Source organism: Epinephelus fuscoguttatus, linkage group LG2 (assembly GCF_011397635.1).
Source record: "Epinephelus fuscoguttatus linkage group LG2, E.fuscoguttatus.final_Chr_v1".
Taxonomy (NCBI): domain Eukaryota; kingdom Metazoa; phylum Chordata; class Actinopteri; order Perciformes; family Serranidae; genus Epinephelus; species Epinephelus fuscoguttatus.
In genome coordinates, this window is record NC_064753.1 from 16880995 (window position 1) to 16901608 (window position 20614).

Here is a 20614-nt window from a genome sequence, read left to right on the forward strand (position 1 = left end):
TTCAGTCTACTTGGCAGCAAGGCATCTCTAAAGCAGAGCAGCAGACGAGTGGAGGGTGCTGAGCGGGGAGACGGCTTGCTCCCTTTTCATTAAACAGCTACTCAGATCTGCAGCATTGGTCATGTAACTTCTTGCATGTGTTACTTTTTGGATTCTTCACCCTTTTTTAGCTGGTGAGAATCTGGTGGAAAACCAGTCTCTTTGTTGCTCACCCCAAGATTAGTGAGGTGTTAATTTATCCAGTGCTCTTTCTCTCCTTTTGAAGATGTAACACGCACCCATTACGTCAGCTAATCTGTTCCTCTGCTCGTCTGGCTGCCTGGTTCTTTTTTTCTCTGCCCTCTTTCACTCCCACTCTCTCTGTTTCATTTGGATGGGGTCTCTGGAGCCTCTGCCTCCATTCCCTGGAGGTCATCCTCTCCTGTCTCCTCCTCGCCACAGACGGTGGGCAATGTGGCAGCCTCACCGCTCAGCTCATTATCGCCCACGCTGGGCCCACAGAGGGCATGGCACTGTGGAACATGGCTCGGCCTTCACAGCCAGCTGTCAGGGCTTTCCTCTCCCTGAACTGGGGAGGCTGGGGTTCCTGCCTCTATATGGATGGTAACACCGCAAAAACCCATCCATTCAAAGATAAAACTTTGGCTTGCAGGGGCTGAGAAGATGGACACCTTGCTCAGTATGCCCTAATATGAAATGCTTTCTGTGAAATAAAATCATTTTTCTCTCATATTACAGTCCAGTTGAAATTGTATTTTAAGTAGAGCTGTAATTAATTGATTAGTTGTCAGTTATTAAATTAATTGTAAACTAATTTGATAATTGTTTAATCAGTCTGAGCAATGTTTCAAGAAAATAGTCTCTGATTCCAGCTTCTTCAATGTAAATATTTTTAGGTTGTTTTTTTTTTTTTACTAATATATGACAGTAAACTGAATATCTTTGGGTTGTGGACAAAACAGTACATTTGAGGATGACATCTTGGGCTTTGGGAAACACTGATTAACATTTTTCACCATTTTCTGGCATTTTATAGACATCCTGCGTCCCTGATACAATCTGAAAACACACAATCAATATTGAGGTGTTCTGGGGACGTACCCTATTATTTTTCCTGATAATGCAACATTGTAAACAACAAATCTGTGTTGAGACAGTGGTGCTGCATGACCTACCTAGTGTTGAAAATATTCCTCATGTTACAGAAACCACTGGGAGTGAAAATTGTGTTTTAGATGTTATTATCATACTGTCTGCACTTTTGTTCTATGCTCTGCACAGATCTGACAACTGGTCCCTGGAGACTGCCGGCAGACAATAACCTTATATTTTTAGGTTCATAAAATGTACTCATGGCAGTGATGACCTGATGATGCTTCACTGTCTCGGGGTTGCGCTATGTTTTTTTCCCTTGATAACACTACATTATAACAATGTGCTTGTGCCACTTATCAATACCTTATGTCAATGATAACCTGATGATGTTTATTGTCCGGGGGACGCACTGTGCTGAGAAAATATTTTCACTGGCTGCCACCATTTTCTTGCTGTATATTATGTATATCATAAATCTTGAGCAAGACCAGACCCTGTGTTGTCTCAAGTGAAAGGAAAACATAAAAAGTCTTCTCAGAAAGACTAATACTTTTCAAAATGTTGAACGATTACATTTATACAAAAGCTTATTTAATTTTTTTATGGATTATTCATATATTAATATTCATCACATATTACAATTATATATCAAATCTGATTTACCTTTAATTGAGCAGATGATTTTTGTTGCTCTGTGTACTCAACTCAAGATGTCACATTTGCATTATGTTTTGTAATTAAAGACACATATACAGTCTATGGTTTTGTAAATAAAGTTTTCAGATTTGGGGTTTTATTTGTTTAACTTTCAGATAAATTTTTAAAGTACATGAAAATAACCATAATTATAACCATATGAAATCAAATACACGTTTACCACTAAAATTTGTTATAAAGTAGAAATTTTGTTGGGGACCACCTGCAGGACCAGGGGACTCATTACACTGAAAATCTATCAACATAACTAACTGATTATATACCTAGAAAATAACTTCAGATTAATCAGATTAACAGACAGATTAATCAACAATGACAATAAAATAACCATTAGTTGAAGCCTTAATTACAAAAGTATCTAGTTTCAGTATTGTGACATATTTCCTAGTGAAACAGGATAGGCAGGCAGAATAAAGTGTTGGGAGGAAATTGATTTGATTGCTGAAAAGTGGATGTGTCATGGAGACATGATGCTCCTTGTAGCTGCTGCAGCTGTCCACTGTAAAATGCTATTAAGCATAATCTGGAGCTGTCAGACATCCCACCTTCTTCAAAGTGAATAAATTATAGATTGAACATTGATTGGATATTGATATAAGAAAACAAAGAAATCTATTTTTTGTATTTTGTTTTATATGACTGAGGAGGTGATCTAAAGGGGATGGAAATGCAATTTCATTTCATCTCAACTTTAAAGGGAAACCTAAATACAAATGTTAAGTGTTAAGTGTTAAGTTAGTCAATATTTGTGAACATGAGTTACTCTCTCTTAAAGCCAGAAACCAGCAAAATAAGTCTCAAACTTGTGATGTCACAAGACATAAAGTGTGGAGCTGCTCCATAGACAGTGAATGGAGGATTGATACTTTGAACCCACAGAATGTTTGTTTTCCTTGCTCTCAGTGTTGTCTAAAACATGTTTCATGATTCATTGTTTCTGAGCAGCTCAAGACTTTGTACATGATGGCATCACAAATTAGAGTTTTAGCACACATAGTTTTTGGATTCGGAAAGAGTCTTTTATGTTTACTTATATTTTTGCATTGTCAGAGACCACAGGAGAAACATGTTTGAATTCTGAAAATGGATGTAGTTACCCTTTAAGTGTAAAGTGTTTAATTGAGATGTCACATGAGACAGAGACTGTACTCCATGAGGTGAAAGGCAATAAAGGGGAAACCCTTAGCACCCAACTGCTGCAATTTGCATCAAAATGAACTCTCTAAGTTAAAACTCAGTCAGATGTGAACATGCAGACATGATATACATATTTATAGATTAAGTGTGACTTACACTTTCCCAGAACTTGCCTGTGAATCATCATGTTCTTAACCTTTTTTCAGCGTCAGAGTAATCCAGTAATAGTTGTCCTTACATTCATGGATTCATTACAGCTAATCTGCCACACTTTCAATGGTGCCAATCTGCCAGATTGTAAACAAATTTGGGCTAAAAAGTTCACGTTTCTTAATCTACTTTTTTCTTGTTTTACATTAAAGTTGACATGGCATTTACCTCAATATGTCTAAGGAGGGGCCCCTCAGTGTCAGACTTTCAATACCCCTGTTTTAGAAGACTCTGATGATGATTGATCCCTTTTTTGGAAGAGTTATGAGGGACCTGCAACACCTAGATGACAGCGGGTGTTCAGTGGCTGCACAAACATCAAGGGAATTCAATTTTGGGGTGCACTGCTGCATTAACAACAAAATAAAGCTGAGCCTTACACTGAGGACGAGGCAGCACCCTGCCTTACCGCCACTGTCCACTCTTCAGAATAAATCTACACAACACAGCTGTCAGCATCACTTCATCTTGACTCACCTTCTCTTGGTACTGCCGTCGAGATGAGTCTAGGGATTGGATTAAAGCTGTGGCGTGGCCCACAAACATGGCGTAGCAGGTAGCGCCCACAATCATGCTGAGGATGGTCAGCCACACGTCTGTCATGCCCACCGGGGGGTACATGCCATACCCAATACACAGCATGTGGCTCATAGCTTTGAAAAGTGCGTAGGAGTACTGCTGTCCCCATGTGTCGTTCTGTATGAAACAGAGGAGATGGGGTGAGTTAGGGTGAGTACATTGGAACACTTTATCTTTCTATCTTGCTCACTCTTTATCTCTCTCATAAGGGTGTTGATGGCACATTAAAGGTCAATGAGTACCCTGACAGCTCACACACACGCACACACATCCAATTACTTAAGACAAAACTAATGGCAGACGTCTACTTCAGGCTGCCTTGGTCCAATACAGAGCAGATGGCAGGGTAAAACATACTTTTCAATATGCAAACATTTGGAGCAAGCAGACATTTGGGCAAGAGCCTAAAACAGAGCCCTGAGAATGGGCGGATGGAGCGTGAGACACTGGAGGCTTGCATGACAGAAAGTAGGTCAGCTATTTAGAAAAATGTGATTTCTCTGTGAGTTTTCTCATTTGTAGATAAATTGCCCCTTTTTCCTTTAGATCCCGGTGGTAGTTCATGGCAAATCAATATCAACTCTCTCCTGGGGGTGACATGTCCAAATTGCTTTCAAACTCATTTCCACGGCGGAAAAGCTGAGAGAGATAGCAATTTTATTAGTGCCCTCCTGAAAAGGTAAGGAGCGATGACCCAGCAAGATAATGGGACAGCTACTGTAAAAGAAGACAAAAAATGTCTCTTAATGATTCTAATCAGAGCCAAACCAACCATGACTGAGTCAATACAAACTCTTTGTCTAGCAGGTAATGTGAGCAAAACATGAGGAGCTTTCCATCAGAGAGGTGGCTGCCCCCGAGGCTCGAATTAATTCAGAAAGATATATTTGTTATTCTGTCACATTGAGAGCCATTCTTCTACGTAATGCAATTAATTAGACAGTGTTTACTGTGGGAAACAAAACAAACTCTATTCTGATGTTAATGAGAGGCCGCATCCCTCACGTGGGATTTTAAACTAAGTACATTATGAGTGTTCCTCCTCACATCTCAGGGCCTCTGCACTCCTCGATGCAAAGGAGGCTGTTTGTGGATGCAGAAATCCGAGGAAGGCAGCCAGTGCAACCTCTGTGGAAGTTTTGGAAACACGACTCTGAGCTGTAACAACATGAGGAGTAGAAAATGCCTAAATATAATCTAGTCAGAACTGCATGAAATCATCTTGTGACAAGGCATTTGGAATGTGGGCCCATATTCCGGAGTCACTGAAATGGAGGAATTAAGACATTTAAGGAAAGGAAGGCTGGGTTTTTAGGCTTTAATGGTAGTGAAGGTAAAAGTAGGGCTTGTTATTAAGAACATAACAGTAAAGGCAACATTTCTCTGAAAATGCAAACAGGTTTTTTTCCTGGTTTTGTTGTGGCTTTGTGTCAAACAGTATTATTTCTGCATTTGCAAACTTAAGGTTCTTAAGGTTCAAATACCATGTTTGTCAGAATAAAACAAAGAGATACAGCAAACCTGCAGAAAAAGACATCAAATCCAGTCCTAATCCATGCATACTGTACTGTATCTTCATGACGAGCCACAGTTAACAATATGTTGCCTGACAGCTCAGCATTATGTAACCTAAAAGAATCCCTGTGCAACTTGGCTTTATGCATATTGAACTAGTAGTAAAATGCATTTTTTATGGTGGTGAAGGGAACTGAATTTAAAAAAAAATAATAAAAATGATCACCACATGCAACGCATAAGCCGAATGTGTGCCTTTTGTTTTAATCTAAATGAATCCACACAGCTAACAGACAAAGAGGATGGTTGAACTGGAAGGCTGCTCAAAGCGGCTGCTGGTTTAATCCCCAAGTACTGACGAGGTCCCTGAGCAAGACCGCCTCACCTGAGTGTGTGCATCTCTGCACAGACAGGTATGGGAAACGAGCTAAAATTAGCTAAAGTGTGAAACATCTCAAGGGACAGTGGTTTGCAACATCTGTCGTTTCTTATGATTAAATAGAACAAGTGAGCATGTCAGGGAGGCAGTGAGGCGTGATGAACCAAATGCATCATACCTTGAGCGATGTAACTACTCATGTGACATCTGTTCTGGCACGGAGAGCTGAACATACCGCTGACTAGAAGCTGGTTTGTGTAGAACTCTAAGTTGGCCTCTTTGAATTTGTTGTTTTGTTGCCACCGTTTAAAAATATCTTTCTGTTTATAAATGTATTATTCTGTCTGTCTTGTATCATTAAATTATTTCAAAAAAAGTTATTTCGGCCTGTATTATAAGTATTAAATTCTAATGAGAATAATGCTGTGTATTTTTCTACAAAGAGAATTGTGACAGAGAACTGCTGTGATCATTATATGGAGACTAAACAGCTGAGTGCAATAAAATGCACTTTAAACTAAAAGATATTGCCATGAAACATCCTTCCATTTTTTGTTTGTATTACTGTACAAATTTTCTGTAGTTGTATGTTTAAATATGCAAATAGTCTAATCAAATATTATAGTGATTCACATACATTTTCCATAACAGAAACCTAACCACTGATTGATTCATTGATAGTCAGGTTCAAAATTCTTGTTTCATTTTGTTGACATATTAAGAGTCAGAGGTTTTTTGTTTTTTTTTTAAAGATATTTTTTGGGGCTTTTTTTAGCCTTTATTTGATAGGACAGTTAGGTGTGAAAGGGGGAGAGAGAGGGGATGACATGCAGCAAAGGGCCACAGGCTGGAGTCGAACCTGGGCCGCTGCGGCAACAGCCTTGTATGTGGGGCGCCTACTCTACCACTAAGCCACCGACGCCCCAAGTCAGAGGTTTTTAAAGAGGGAGTTTTAGCTATCTCTTTTTATTATTCCATGAATCAGGAAATATTGTCAAAAGCTATAAGAAAAGTAGGAATAAAATGTTACATAAATCATGCTGTGAATGATATATGAATAAAATCCTCTGTAAAAACCCCTCAGAATATGGACAGGGATAAAGCTGGAACATTTGGTGAGTGTAAGTGCTACTGAAGAGGAGATTTCTGACTCAACAGTATGACAGAAAACTTGTTTTGAGAAAATGGCCTTTCTTCTACACAGTTTGAGACAAAAACAAAATACCACAGGTACAGGGGGTAAAAATTCTATCTGATAGATATCATCAAAGTATAAACTTCCGCAGCTTGTTGCTTACATTAAGACAATTATTTTTTTTGTAAGTTTTCTGATATGATATGTCTAAATATGCAAATGAGTAAATGTGCACATTTTGCATACGTTATCCGGAGCTAAAATGTGAACTAAAATAAAGAGCTAAATGAGTATTTCTGGACATTTCTTTTCCACTAGTCTGAAAGATGACAAGTTATAGAAGCAAAATAGCCCAGAATCTCAAAATTGACCAAAGCAGTCTCCTCTAAATTGACAGAGGAAAACCTACTTGGTTGAAATCACCAATAAATCTATACAATCCAAGAAGCTCATATTCCACCATCTTTTTAGTTTTTCATTGAAATGAGTTGCAGACCACACAAAAGCCCATCCACTGCCCTACTGACACCTACATTGACATGTGTATCGATAAGCCATCAGTTAAGAGAGCCGCTCTCTCCGGCTGCATTCCTTATGGCTTAAATAAATGTTGATTTATCAGTATGTTGTACTGACAAGTGAAGCATTCACTGATGTCAGATCAATTGGGCTTCCTTTGGAGCTACGCTCTTTTATAACATGCTAATTTAGCATGAGGGCCATCAGCTGCGGGTGATTCAGAGTCGCACATCAGGTGTGACACAGTCCGCCTCTATAGGCAAATAAAAGAGAACTCTATTATGAGTCGGGCTTTAACAGAGACTCTTCTACAGCAGCTGTTTTGACAATACGGCAAAATTAAAGCACAGCATGAGTGCTTACTGGAAACTGTCAATATTCAACCAATATCGAATGAATGAGGGCCGTCTGTCCTCCTTGGAAAATCAATGCTCCCTGCACAGCCTCAGTGTGTCTCTCCTTTCACAATATGGACAGATGTCAGGAGCTCCAAATAAATAAAAATAAGCAGCAAATTGAATGAGTGTGGGCAAACGCAGCAGATAAATATATTTGATTTGGGGCTTAAAATGAGAGATATGCGAGGCAATCTTTCCCGGGATGCTAAAGGGTTTTAGTACCATAATTACTGAAGCTGACGGATGAGATGAGACAGGGCATAATCTGATTCCAAGAGGCAGGAGGACTCGGTGCAGGAGAAGCACTTACCACCATCTTATTTTTGGACACCCAGCAGTCGGCGGGGAAGTCCTGCAGCATGGGCACCAGGAACTGCAGGCAGCCGTCCCAGTGACAGAGCAGCAGCATCATGCCGATCAGGTTGACTATCCTCACCATGGCGCTGGCTAGGTCATAGGTCATGTGGAATATCTGAGGGGTGGGAGAGGAAGGAACCAGGCAACGAGTTAGGGTAGGATGATTCATCACACTGATAGTCAAGTCCCTGAAATCTCTCCAGATGACAAAACACACACACATCCTCAAGGGAGATTTTCCTCTTCTACAACAGTTCAATGACTTCTGAGTTTATTTTTTGATCACACCACGCACAGGCTTTGTGGTTTAGCAATTAGATAACAAACTGCTTAGCCAGTAGCTTTTTACATCGCACACAGATGAGCTGGTGGATGCAGATGTTGCTGTACTGAGAACGGTCCACCGGGGATGGTCAGCAGACTGGGACCAGCGCTTTATCTCCCCTGCTGCTGAATCGCTCTTATCATCAGCCACTCAGCCAAACACAATAATGGTACAAGGTAGAGGTGACTGTGCTCCTGGGGTGAGAGCGTTCACCGGCTGGGTTTGTTAATCCTAATGATAAATATACTCATAAGGCGCTCCAGGACTTCTGGGCTGGTGTAGATTTTAATGGCCTCAACCATTCAAAGCCTCTTAATCCCATTGAAGACCACGGTGTGCACTGCTAACCGCTCCACTCCTTATTAAAATCCACTCAGCGCCATTTAAGGGTTTGTGACTGAGAGGGGATATTCTATCTTCACTTTGTCGTTCAGCAGTAGGTGATAATGAAGAGGAGGATGAAGACATCAACATATTGTCACCTAAACTATAATCTCAGTCTTTGTTCCTAAAGCACTGAGCTTGTTTATTTTTCAGTTTCCGTCTGAGTGCATACAAATGTGAGTGCGCATCTGTGTTTTTTCTCTGTGTGCGTGTTAAGAAGAAGGCTGGCAGGGATCAGTGTGGTGTTTGTCCGGGACAGTGTGGGTGCTGCTGCACCATCAAATCACATCAATTTAGCTCCGTCAACAGGCCAGCATGAAGCCAGAGGTATGCCCGGGAAAATGTGCCCGGGTGAGGAGGGGAGCCAGGCTCTCTCAGAGTGGATGGAGACATCCCCACTCACGCACTCTTTGTATGTCCTCACAAACACACACACACACACACACACACACACTCACACTGAAACTCTACGTGTCTCTCTACTGCTCTGTCCCTTTCCTTCTTTCTTTGGGCTCTTGTTCAAAATGTTTAGCCTTCGGCACTTTTACATCACCTACGCTGAATCATTTGCTCAGTTGCACCTTTTCCTGCTCAGCTGACCAAATCCACTAATTTTCTCCACTTCTGTTCACAGCTGCACAGCAAACGTGAGCTATTGTTTTATTTTCAGTCTTCTTTAAGTGCATAAATAAGCTATGTTATCTAATAAGCAATGTAGTGTGATGCCAAATTTCCTGCTGGAGCCGTAATGGCATTCCATAACATTTAAGTGTTAAATTCACTCTGTGGCGAATGAATAAATCATGAGGTACCCCTTTCCATCTCCCACATTGAGCTTGATATATTTTTCATTCGTGAAATCGTATTTTCAGACAGGAAGAAGAAGCTTTCTAAAACACAGACTGCTTTTTTAAAATCTATAAAAACTTGCTGAGCAAGATGTGAACTCCAATACAGCAATTTCTGGGACATTAAGGACTGACAAAGACATAAAGCAAACGAGCGCACAGTGTATTGTTTACATTCTAAATGATTATATTTAAATCAGTCATTTGAGATTTCGGCATAATTACCATTGCAATATTACATTTACCCTCAGGCTTTCCACATGAGGAAGCTGCATATGTTGTTGAAGAGAGGAATGAGCTGCTTCTTTATGCCTAATGCTACAGTGTATAAGCAGGATATTTAGGTGTAATTGAAGAGATATAAAATGTCAAATGTCTTACTCAATTTGTTTTTTCCAAATTTGTTTTATCTCTAGTGTGCTCTGATAAAAAAAATTAGCTTACTTGTCACTGGGGTAGTAATAAAGCATGTGAAAATTAGTTGAATATTTTTTTGTGGCTCTGGGAGAACTCTTCAAAGTTTGAGAAAATAACCCTGATGATGTCATGGTGATGTCATCAGGGTTATCTCGTCTTGTGCTTGAAAAAAATTTGAACAGAAAGTCTATTTAAGAAACTGGGCACTTGGAGTTTGATAGATGGGTCAAATGAAAGACTCTATGGAGTTGCATTGTGGGAATTGTAGGATCAAATCTTTCTGTAAAAAATAAATGTAAAAAAATAAATAACAAGCCTCTGCTGCATCAATCTTGACCATCCCATCTAAATATGTTTTAATACATATGGGGGGATGGGGGGAGATGACAGCCCCCTAATATTCAAATATGTCTTAAATGCCCCCCCCCCCCCCAAACATATTGATAAAAAAATATATATTAAAAAAAGCTACACTTCAACACATAACCACACCCTGCTCTCTGAAATCATTTTTAGCAAATGTAATTAAAATCATAGATGAACTTAACAAACCCATTACTGTTACTAAAAACTTATCACAGGGTGTCTACAGGTATCAGGCAGTTAAATCTAATACTATTAAGACCCATTCAAGACACCTTTTAACCAAATTTAGGACAGATTTTTGGACAAATCATGTTTTAGTTATTCAAGCATCACAAGTAAACATAGGAGGCTAATCATATATATGTGGTCTTGTGCAAGTGTTATGAAGGAATATGGTTATTACAGTGACTTTTGTACATTTTGCCAACAGGTAAGTGCAAGTATGAAGTAAAATGACAGTATTATAGATTGTTTTAAAGATTTGTAACATTAGAAAGTGGACTGTTACATAGAAAGGCTTCACATATATTCACAAAAGGAAATTAAAAAAAAATGGATAAATGAAATTAGATAAATTGTTTGTAGTAGTTCAGACCTCACAAATTCAAATGTAAGACTTTTTAATGACTTTTAAGGCCTTATTGTTGTGACATTAAATTTTTAAGACATTTTAAGATGTTTTAAGGACCTGCAGACACCCTGTATTATTACTACTAGTTCTAGTATTAAGGAGTACTGCAGTTCTGTGTGTAGTTTGTCCAAGTGGCCGTTTCCAGCAGAAGCCATTGCTTTACTGAAGTGGGTAGATATAGTCAGTGTCAAACACTGTGTAGTCTCTTTATTTCATTACTTTCAAATGTATTAAAAAGTGGTAAACGAGGATGTAATACAAGTGTTATATAGGCTATATCAATTTTGATTGTTATAGTTTTTGTAAAGTGTTAGTATGTCATAAAAATGTCATAAAATTTGATAGTATATGTCATAAAAATGCCATAAAAAAAGTTGTGATATGTCATTAAAAAATGTCATAAAAAATCCCAGTATGTCATAAAAATGTCATTTGACAAGTGAGTGTCTGCACTTTTCCTGTGCAGCCATTAATTGTATACTGGCTTCCTAAAACGGCATTCAGTCATCAAACTTTAAAAAAAACTCATCTTTGATTTTTGTTTCTAAAATGTTCAGTTTAGCTGTTCAGTTTCTTAAAATTTCTTCTGGGGGGGATTACCCAAAAGCCCCTCGAGAGAGTTGGTTTGCAGAAGGTGTAGACGGAAAATGGTGCTCCTCAATCTTACAAAGGTGATAATAGCCCTTGGTCTAATGAGTCTCCCAAACTAATGGATTTAAAATATTAAATTGCTGGAATACACCCTTAACAACTGCATGAAAAACACCAATATTACTTTGGTAAACAGCTGTTACCTGTATCATCCAAAATGCTGCAGAGCACTGGCTCATTTGGGGAAATGACTCTTCTTATGGAGCACAGAATCATCTATCTTTAGTGTATGCTGCACTGTCCCGTTGCATTGTGAGGGTTGTCCTTGAACCTGTCAATATACTGAATGCTATTGTACTCTCTACAGTGTCAGTATATTTCTAAAGCAGGATAAATTCCTTTCAGTATCTTGTGGTGCAGCCTGAATGGCTCATTACTGTTCAACAATAACTCCTGCTACAGTCCTACTGTAGATGTGCCCTCAAAAGACCTCTGGCACTTAACCACTGTGTGGAGAATAAAGCCTGTGAGAACTGTCACGGGTAATGCCATGCAAATCTCCGGTTTGTAACCCAAAGTGTACTGTCACTGGAGGAAGGTGATTCCCCTATCTCTCTTCACAGCTGTAATCAATTCAAATACACCCATGCCAAGCAGGAACAGACTTTCCAGTTACGAAAAATTGTTCCCAAGATTGGTTCTGTTAGAAGGTTGTCAAAGGATCATTATTCTGAAGCGCAGGGGTGAGGCCTCTGTATCTTGTCTCCCTCTACTTTTGTCTCCCCACTTGTTAATGACAAAATAGCCACATACGAAAGTTTAACATGTTCTGTACCATAAAAAGGCACACATGCAGTATTTAACACTGACGCGCACATGTGAATTCACACACTGTTTGCACACGTAGCACACAGCAGCATGGCGTGTTACATGGCAGATGATGGATTGCTGACCACTTTCTTTTAATTTACCGGGACACAGAGTGAGCCTGGCAGTATTAGCATCAGCATAAACAAGAGAGCTTTGATTGATGAGGGCACGGCGACGCAACACAACAGCTTGTTGTTACTCTCACTACCCTCATTATCCTCTCCATGTGAGAGGCCATGCCAGTATCTGCTTGCCTTTTTTTTAATCTAAAACGTGGGTCATATCACATAACCTATAGTAAGTCAGCGCTAGTGTAGTGGTGTTATAAATGCACCCAATGATATTGCAATTACATGCTTGTGAGCATCCTGTCATGGAGGCTGTATTTAATTAACAGTACTCATGTGGAAAAAGACACTTCAGTCAATATTACAGACACTGACAATAAAACTGCAACTCTTACTACACTCCTACAAGAAATACTATGATTACCACAATCTCTTACCCCACTGACTAACACTGCTGTCAAAAATTCTATTTCCATACTCCTCCTACCTGGCAGAGATGGAGCAGAGACATTCACAGCATTTCACAGTCAAATAAAGCTAGTAAATAAAGACCAATAAACATGACAGGGGTCAAAAGCAGGGTCACATGCAAAAGTCATCTGTATACTTGTGAGCCAGCATTCAGGCCCGCACAGGCGCAGAGTGGGTGACGGCAGCTGCAGAGTCATCTCCAAACAGATGGAGTGAGAAGAGCGTGATCCAGGTGAGAGAATAGATGCATATGTCCCATGGTGCTGATGGTAGCTGCCCAGACACATTTGATGCAGCACTATACCGAGGCATCTGGTGTTTGCTGCTCGCGCTGCTAATGATGATGAATGTTTGGGCACGACGGCGTCCTGACACATAAGAGAAAAGAAAATTCTTCACTCATATTGTTTTTGGTTTTTTTTGGATGCCATTTTGCTGACCTAACTTAACACACGTCCGTACACCTCAAACATCCTCCCCAACCCTATTCACTGCTGTGCACCAAGTGATATCCTTTATTAATAAAGTTATTGCAACTGCATAATTCATGTAATGATTAGCTTTAATTGTACAAGGTACATTTTTGCAGCAGTTAGTCAGTAATTAGCGACGCAGTGGATATTTTATTTTATCACACAGCTTTGTTTTAGTGCAATCCAAAAATCATGAACAGGATGGCTCTTGAGTTAAATAATTTATTATTGTGTTTAATGCACTAATAAATCATGTCATTTTTGTGATTTCTGTGTTTTGAGGATTCAGCACAGACACAGTGGAGCTCGGTGCTGATTCATTTCATCTGCTTGAGCTACAAAGTGAATTAAAAAAACTAGTAAATTGGAAAGCATGGGCTGAGTCTTATTGATCAGTTGTATTTCAGCTTCAAACTGGTCAATGGACATTTTAATGACTCTTATAAATACATAAATAAAAGATTTTTGATGGCTATGCTGGTTGTTTTCTCTAGAAATAGTGCTAATATGATTAATATAATCTAAGTAGTACAGTGGATGTATTATATGTACGAGATACAGTGTGTTAATTACCACATGCAGCATCTTCCTGTTTTTGAGCGAGACATGATTTCCCCGTGATGACAAATGAAGTTTATCAGCTAAATCAATCCACGCATGTCTCAGAGTTATTTTTAATCATCCCACATGATGGCAGATTCTGGGGGCGGGCTGTGGACAGGGGTTAGATTTCTCACTATAAATGCCTCGACCAAAATGTCATGCTCATGCATGCTGTCATGGTGGATGAAGCACATGTGGAGAATGAGAAGTAGGCCTGGGAGTGGACCACTGGGAACACCCTTCCATCATCTGTCTAAACAGGCCTGGAGGGCTCGGATCACAAAAACCACTCTCACTCTGCTCCCTACCAAGATGCGCCACTGGGTTTGTATGGGATTACACATTTTTTGTGGAATACTTTTTTAAGCAAATCCACTGTGTGTATTGATATCACATGAGGCTCATTCAGAATGTTGAGGACCTGTCACTGTTGCTGGCAAGCCTCATTGTGCACTCAATAATAGCCCATTAAAATCTATTCTTCCTGCTTTTCTTATCTCTGAAAGCCCAGTCCTTTGCCAAGGTAATGGGTCACTGAGTGGGGGGCTGATTAGCTGATTTACCTTTTAAATATTTTTGTATAGATTTACTGGGTGGAAATGAAAGGCGTCTCACTCCTTCTTTGGACCCACGGGGCAACCACATGGCTGACTTCTATCAAAGCACCTGAGCATTTTATTGACGTATGGCTTTGTTTCTCCCTAACTGCAGCGCACAGCCGCAGCCCATAAATCTTAACAATTCAAGATGCCAATATTAATAGAGATGGACGATATGCCACCTTGTAATAAATAAACACAGGTGGTGTGGCGTGGCTTGATTTAGCCATTAACACTTCATATCTTACCATAACAGGGTCCCTACAGCTTAAGGCAAGTTAGATTTAAGACTTTTTAGGATTTTGTTAATGCCACTAGGACTATAAGATAAATTTTACAATTACCAAAATCCCCCCCATCAACCAAAAGCAATTACTTACTTACTTAATTACTTACTTGATTCCAATCGTGCCAAGTTCAAAAAATCCTCATATTCATTGCCTTGTACTGGTTTCAGCCATGCCACAAAATCTTGGTTAAAAAGCCAGGTTTTTTGCACTTGTCACACATATCATCCATGGTACAGTGACAGCTAACTAGCAGACACTATATCGTCTGTGGTCAGCAATACAGCCGGAAACAAAATATGAGTGTTGCTGGTTCTGCTGTCCTGATCTGTATGATATTAATGTCAGAGGCATTCAGAAAATTATATAAAAAAATAGATGTTATCAATTGTCTTAAGAGTTTACAGACGCAGACCCAGAAGAAAATCATAAAATCTTGCTTCCCATGCCTTGGCATTTTTAAGACTTTTAAAAGATTTAAAGACGTTTTTACACTAATGATGCCTTATTTATGGATAGATGAATTCATTGCCTTTTAAGACCTTTTATGGATCCACAGGAACAGTGTATAAAATATCTTCTTCTTTGTCTCTTAAACTCCCTGGCCCCCCTCAGTAGAGGCTTCAGCTCCTGTCTCATGAATTCATCTCCATCCACGCTAAAAGCAACGTTTACTGGGTCGGCCAGTCGAGACGGTTATGTTGTAGGCATCAGGCACGATGGGAGGAAGCCCTCAGAGCTTAGTCATTAGTGCACTGCCTTGAATCTGATTTAACAGGATGACTAATCTCATCCAAGTCACTGGTTCGTCAACAGGAGACAACTCCAATGAGGAGAATATCCGGTCACAGCCTTATTTTTATCCCAATGAAAAGTGACAAGAGGAAGCTGACAGGAGGGAGACAGGGGAGACGCCATAACGGCAGTCTGCTCCGTGTGTGTGTGATGGATATCTGCACACCATGCTGAATGCCATTATGCATGACAGTGTTATCACTGGCATATAGCCACCACCACCAAAACCTCCTTGTTTGTAAACATTCTGTCAACATGGCGGTTGTAAAAAAAAAAAAAACCCTCTTAAATCTCAAGTGTTTGGAGAGGAAATGGAAGCAATCAGCTAATTTATGACAGCTGTGATTAAAAAGGACAGAAGATGCAGCTCTTTGAGCTGGTGGGGGATCAGGACATTGCTTCAGTTATGCAAAGGGATACTGATGGTGTTAGTGGTGCTCAGATTAGAGACTTTGAGGAGGGGAAGATGATATGATTGCAGTTTCAGACATCACTTTACTCCCTGAAATGTCTCATGAGCTTTTTTGGCTTTGTATTTAAATTCATATTTTGCCATTCCCAAATTGTGAGAAGGTTAATAAGTTGTGAAGACACACTGGTACAAGCTTTACATTACTTCATGAACAAGCCTTTAACAGTCCAGACAACATAAATGTTAGATCCCAAACTTATTTTTCTTTTTCAAATATCACTAAGCAAAGTGGGTTAATGGCAAATAATTCAAAATAATCTTAAAAATTGAGTTATTATATTATAATGCTTGAGAGATAGCCATCATGTAAATGGGGGAAAAGTACTCATATCTTTTACTTAAGTAAAAGAGCACTACAACATTGTATTAGCATCAAAATATACTTCAAGTAAAGGTATGAGTGAATCTGCAGTAATTAAAGCTTGAAAACAAATAGTGGAGAAAAAAGGTACTTTAACAGTTTGATGTGAAGTTATTAGAGTACTTATTCTCAAAAATCACTTCATTGAGCTGTTGTATGTTTGACGGCAATTCATTAAAGAATGTAGCTCTGCTGTGACCCAAAATCCCCTGTGTTGTCCTCTGAGAAGCCCCACTGAAGCAGTTTGGGGGTCAAGCATCGCACTCAAGGACACTTCAGTAATTTGTGGTTATGTGCCAACATGTCTAAGCTTCAGGCTACTAGCACAGTATGCTCTCCTAAGCACATGCAATTATAGTCCATGTCAACAAAGGCAGCAAAAGCACGCATGTACCCAAATGCAGGAAAACACAATCAACATGAATACATATACATGAATTATATACCGACAGCAATGCACTCAGTGATTAAGTATTTTTCAAATATTTACGTTCAGGTGTGCATGTCGGATTATGATTTACTTCCTTGACCTGTCAAGCAGTTTCATAAAACCACAGCTTAGGGAAGCAAAAATCTTTCTTGTGGCTCTGAGGAGACATCAGTAGATTCAGCACCTTTATGTCTCTCAGCCATGTTGTTATTTCACTTATAAAATAGTGACACTCTGACCGAGAACGATACTACATGTGAGGGTTAGCTAACTGTCCCCAAAGGATTATGAAACAGATTTATGACGTGCTGACCGGCCTATTGCTGTGAAAGTGCAGGTCACACTGGTGCAATTTTTAGAGTGAGGATGTGAAGCGAATGATTGGCTTAGTCACCCTTTGACAAAGGTTTCTATACGGCTGCTATAGTAATTATACTACTATGAGTTTGTGAATCTATTTTTGACAACAGTCTTATGCCCACTCCCGAAATCTCTGATGACCTCCCTTTGACATTTCACCTGCACCACATATCAGCTTGTTTTGTCCCTGGTTTTGGTAGGAATTGCTTCTCCATCTTTTATCTGACATTTTATTTTATTGTTCCTTTGTTTTGTTCTGAATTCCTGAAAATCTTTACTCGCCGCAGAGAGTACATGAAAAAAGATTCTAATTTTAAAATTTGCTCCCAACAGTATCACTCTACGAGGCATTAAACCATGCAGTACAGTTCACTGAGCTGTATTCAACACTTCCTGGAAGAAGTGTCCTCTGTGTGACTTCTTACTGAGGAGGAAATGAAACTCAAACAAAAACACTCCAAAATGAATCTGTGCAGGATTATTTATAGCTTGCAGATTCTTGTGAAATATGAGTAAAATAAATAAATAAGCTTTGCCTTGTGGAGGACATCAAGCCATCACAGGTCTACAGCGAATGAACCCTGTCTCCTCAAAAGGATGTTTGTATCTTACTAAACTGTTTTCATAACTATATAACTTCATAATTAATGTTGGTTTATGTTGTAGTCACTATGAGTGGATGGTGTATTGTAAAACTTCCTATTGTGATGGAAAACAAATTAAATACGTTGTCAGTGAACACGTTGCTGATATGCTCTGTATAGGGATGTCAGCTTTGGTTAATTTTGCTTGCGAAAAGCTGACATCCATTAACATTTACGTAACCCGTTCATTTTTGAGAAGAAAAGAAAGACATGATATACAGGAGGCCTTTCCTTTTAATCCGACACCCCTTTGACTCAGTGAGCCTTAGTGCTGCATTTCAAAGCGCCATCCAGTTGGAGGTGGGGAATTTTTTATTGTTTTGTGATGTAAATGTTTTGTCTTTTATTTCATTTTCTCTTGGCTTTGCTGACAGACAGCTGGCCAGCCATGTTAATGTGTGCCCACTGCTCAACATCCAGTCACCACTGGTTGTCGGTCTGCAATGCACACCACCCAGTTCAGGAGGAAGCTAACATTAGTTAGCTAGCACCTCAGCTCATTCGGCAATTACAGCTGGTAACACTATGTCGCTGGTAGAACACGTTGCTGTGGAAACATTGTGCGCTTGCTATACTGACACTGTTAATGGTGGTAAAATAGTTATATTTTACGACATAAAATCTGTCAGTGAATACCCCACTTGTGTAATTTTGAAACTTTCATGTGTCTTAAAAAAGGCGATTGCTAACAAGCGGCTTAATGAGTCTAAAGGACATCATTTCGTCAAACATGGCTTTACAGCCTCATTGTAGTGAAAATGTTAATTCATGTGACCATGGTGCAGTTTGTTTATAGCCTAATTTTAGCTTCTTACTTCTGGTGATTGCATTTAGGCTACAAAAATCGTGTTGTTTATTTCTGAAGATTATCTTGCTAGACTAAACGTGTAAGCATTACAAATGTTTGTTTGCCACAGAGATTATTTTCTACAATAATCAAAAATTCATGGAAAAATCCCATAGGCTGTTGACGAAATGTTGTGCGGATGGATGAAAGCAGATTCAAAACAATACAACACTATATATACAGTCACATTGAATGCTTGCAACTTGTTTTGACACTTGTTTTTATCTACTAGCTTAATGTCAATATCAATTCAGTACAAAATCATATCAGTCTAATCACACTTTCTGTTCCCCCTTCTGAAACAGTTAAACAATAACAATGACTACAATATTAGGCAAATAAACACAAGTTTTATTTCGATTTTAACTTCTGATTCATTGCTTCATATATAAGTCTATTTTAAGTTCTGTTTCTCCAGGTGAAAAGTGAGGTAAGTAGCACTGCAGTGAAACTGGACCAGCAGTTCAGCACCACAGACGGAAGAGATTCTGTGATGCTAGATCTTGTGAGAGTGTGTTACTGAGACAGAGGTCTCGAACAAAGTTGATTTTCGCTTCTTTTTCTGAAAAATGTCATTTTAGTGTCAGAATGTTCAGAAGATATGTGGCTTGTGAAAAATGGGTCCAATATTTACTTCTGTGACTATATCGCGAAAGAATCTGTCATAATCTGTACACACATTCACTTTTCCCATCGAAATGAATAGACTCACGGCCGCTGCTAGTCTCCTAAAGAGGCAGGGCTGTGGCGAAACCCACGTGACACAAATACAGGAAATGAATCTAAAGTGCAGTGTCGTCACAGGGATCGTGCCTCCATTCTGTAAGAAACAGAAAATTAATTACCTTCTACAGTCATTTTGGTTTTCAGTGTATAACTGTATATTTATCTTTTGGAAAATAATAGAATAAAAACATTTGAGGACAGTATTTGCCTGATATCAGAATTGTCCACTTCTTACACTCTGTTTACATCTTCAGTCTGACACTGCATCCTGCTCTTCCCTGAGCAGTCACTAGAGACCAACATATCTGCCAGAGTCTAACGTCATTTTAAGTCCACACTGATACCAGGCCATGACAACATACACAAAGACAAGACTAACTACAATGTTGGACAACAATGAGAAGATTTGTGGATTTAGAACAGTTTCAATAGCAGCATCTATGTTGTCCATAGCCTTTGACATTGGTGTTATTACTTCTCATTGGCTCCAGCTCATTGCTTGACAAAAGCTTGACAAAAGTGTTAATCTCGCCCATGGTGCTTGACAAATCATTAATCCCCCGTGGTGCTCATTGGATCATTTTTTATTTTAACAGAGAAACCGCTGTTTAATGTCATGTTGCCAGATGAATTAGTCAGCTCAGTGGAGTAGGCGGATCCCAAGGTGAAGACCCAGGCAAAGGCAGTATAAGTATGACAATAGAATTACTGTGTAGTTCCATTTTCTCTCCAAGACTCAATATGCTAATACTCATACTAATGTTAAGAAGGGTTGGGCCCGTGTGAAAATTTTCAAACCATTTAATATTGAGCCAAACACTGGACCAGACCGGTACACCGAAATTCCACAAGGTGCCCGATTTGACTCGACAGCTGCTCCTAAGTGAAACAACACTGTGTCCCGACAGAAAACTAGCGGCTGACTATTAAGTAGTATCATGTAACATTGGAGCTTTCTGTCTAACTCTAACTGAATCGTGTGCGACCCATGTAGGCTAAGGCCTT

At 39.4% G+C, this 20614-nt stretch overlaps 1 protein-coding gene across 1 annotated transcript in view; it reads right to left on the reverse strand.

Moving 5' to 3' along the window:
• hcn4 (hyperpolarization activated cyclic nucleotide-gated potassium channel 4) overlaps window positions 1-20614 on the reverse strand; it is an 85572-nt gene that overhangs the window by 36196 nt on the left and 28762 nt on the right. Inside the window, exons 3-4 of the mRNA XM_049593401.1 lie at window positions 7995-8156; window positions 3637-3855 (exon numbers count right to left, since the gene is read on the reverse strand). Coding sequence (XP_049449358.1) covers window positions 3637-3855; window positions 7995-8156 — 381 coding nt within the window. The remainder of the gene's footprint in view (window positions 1-3636; window positions 3856-7994; window positions 8157-20614) is intronic.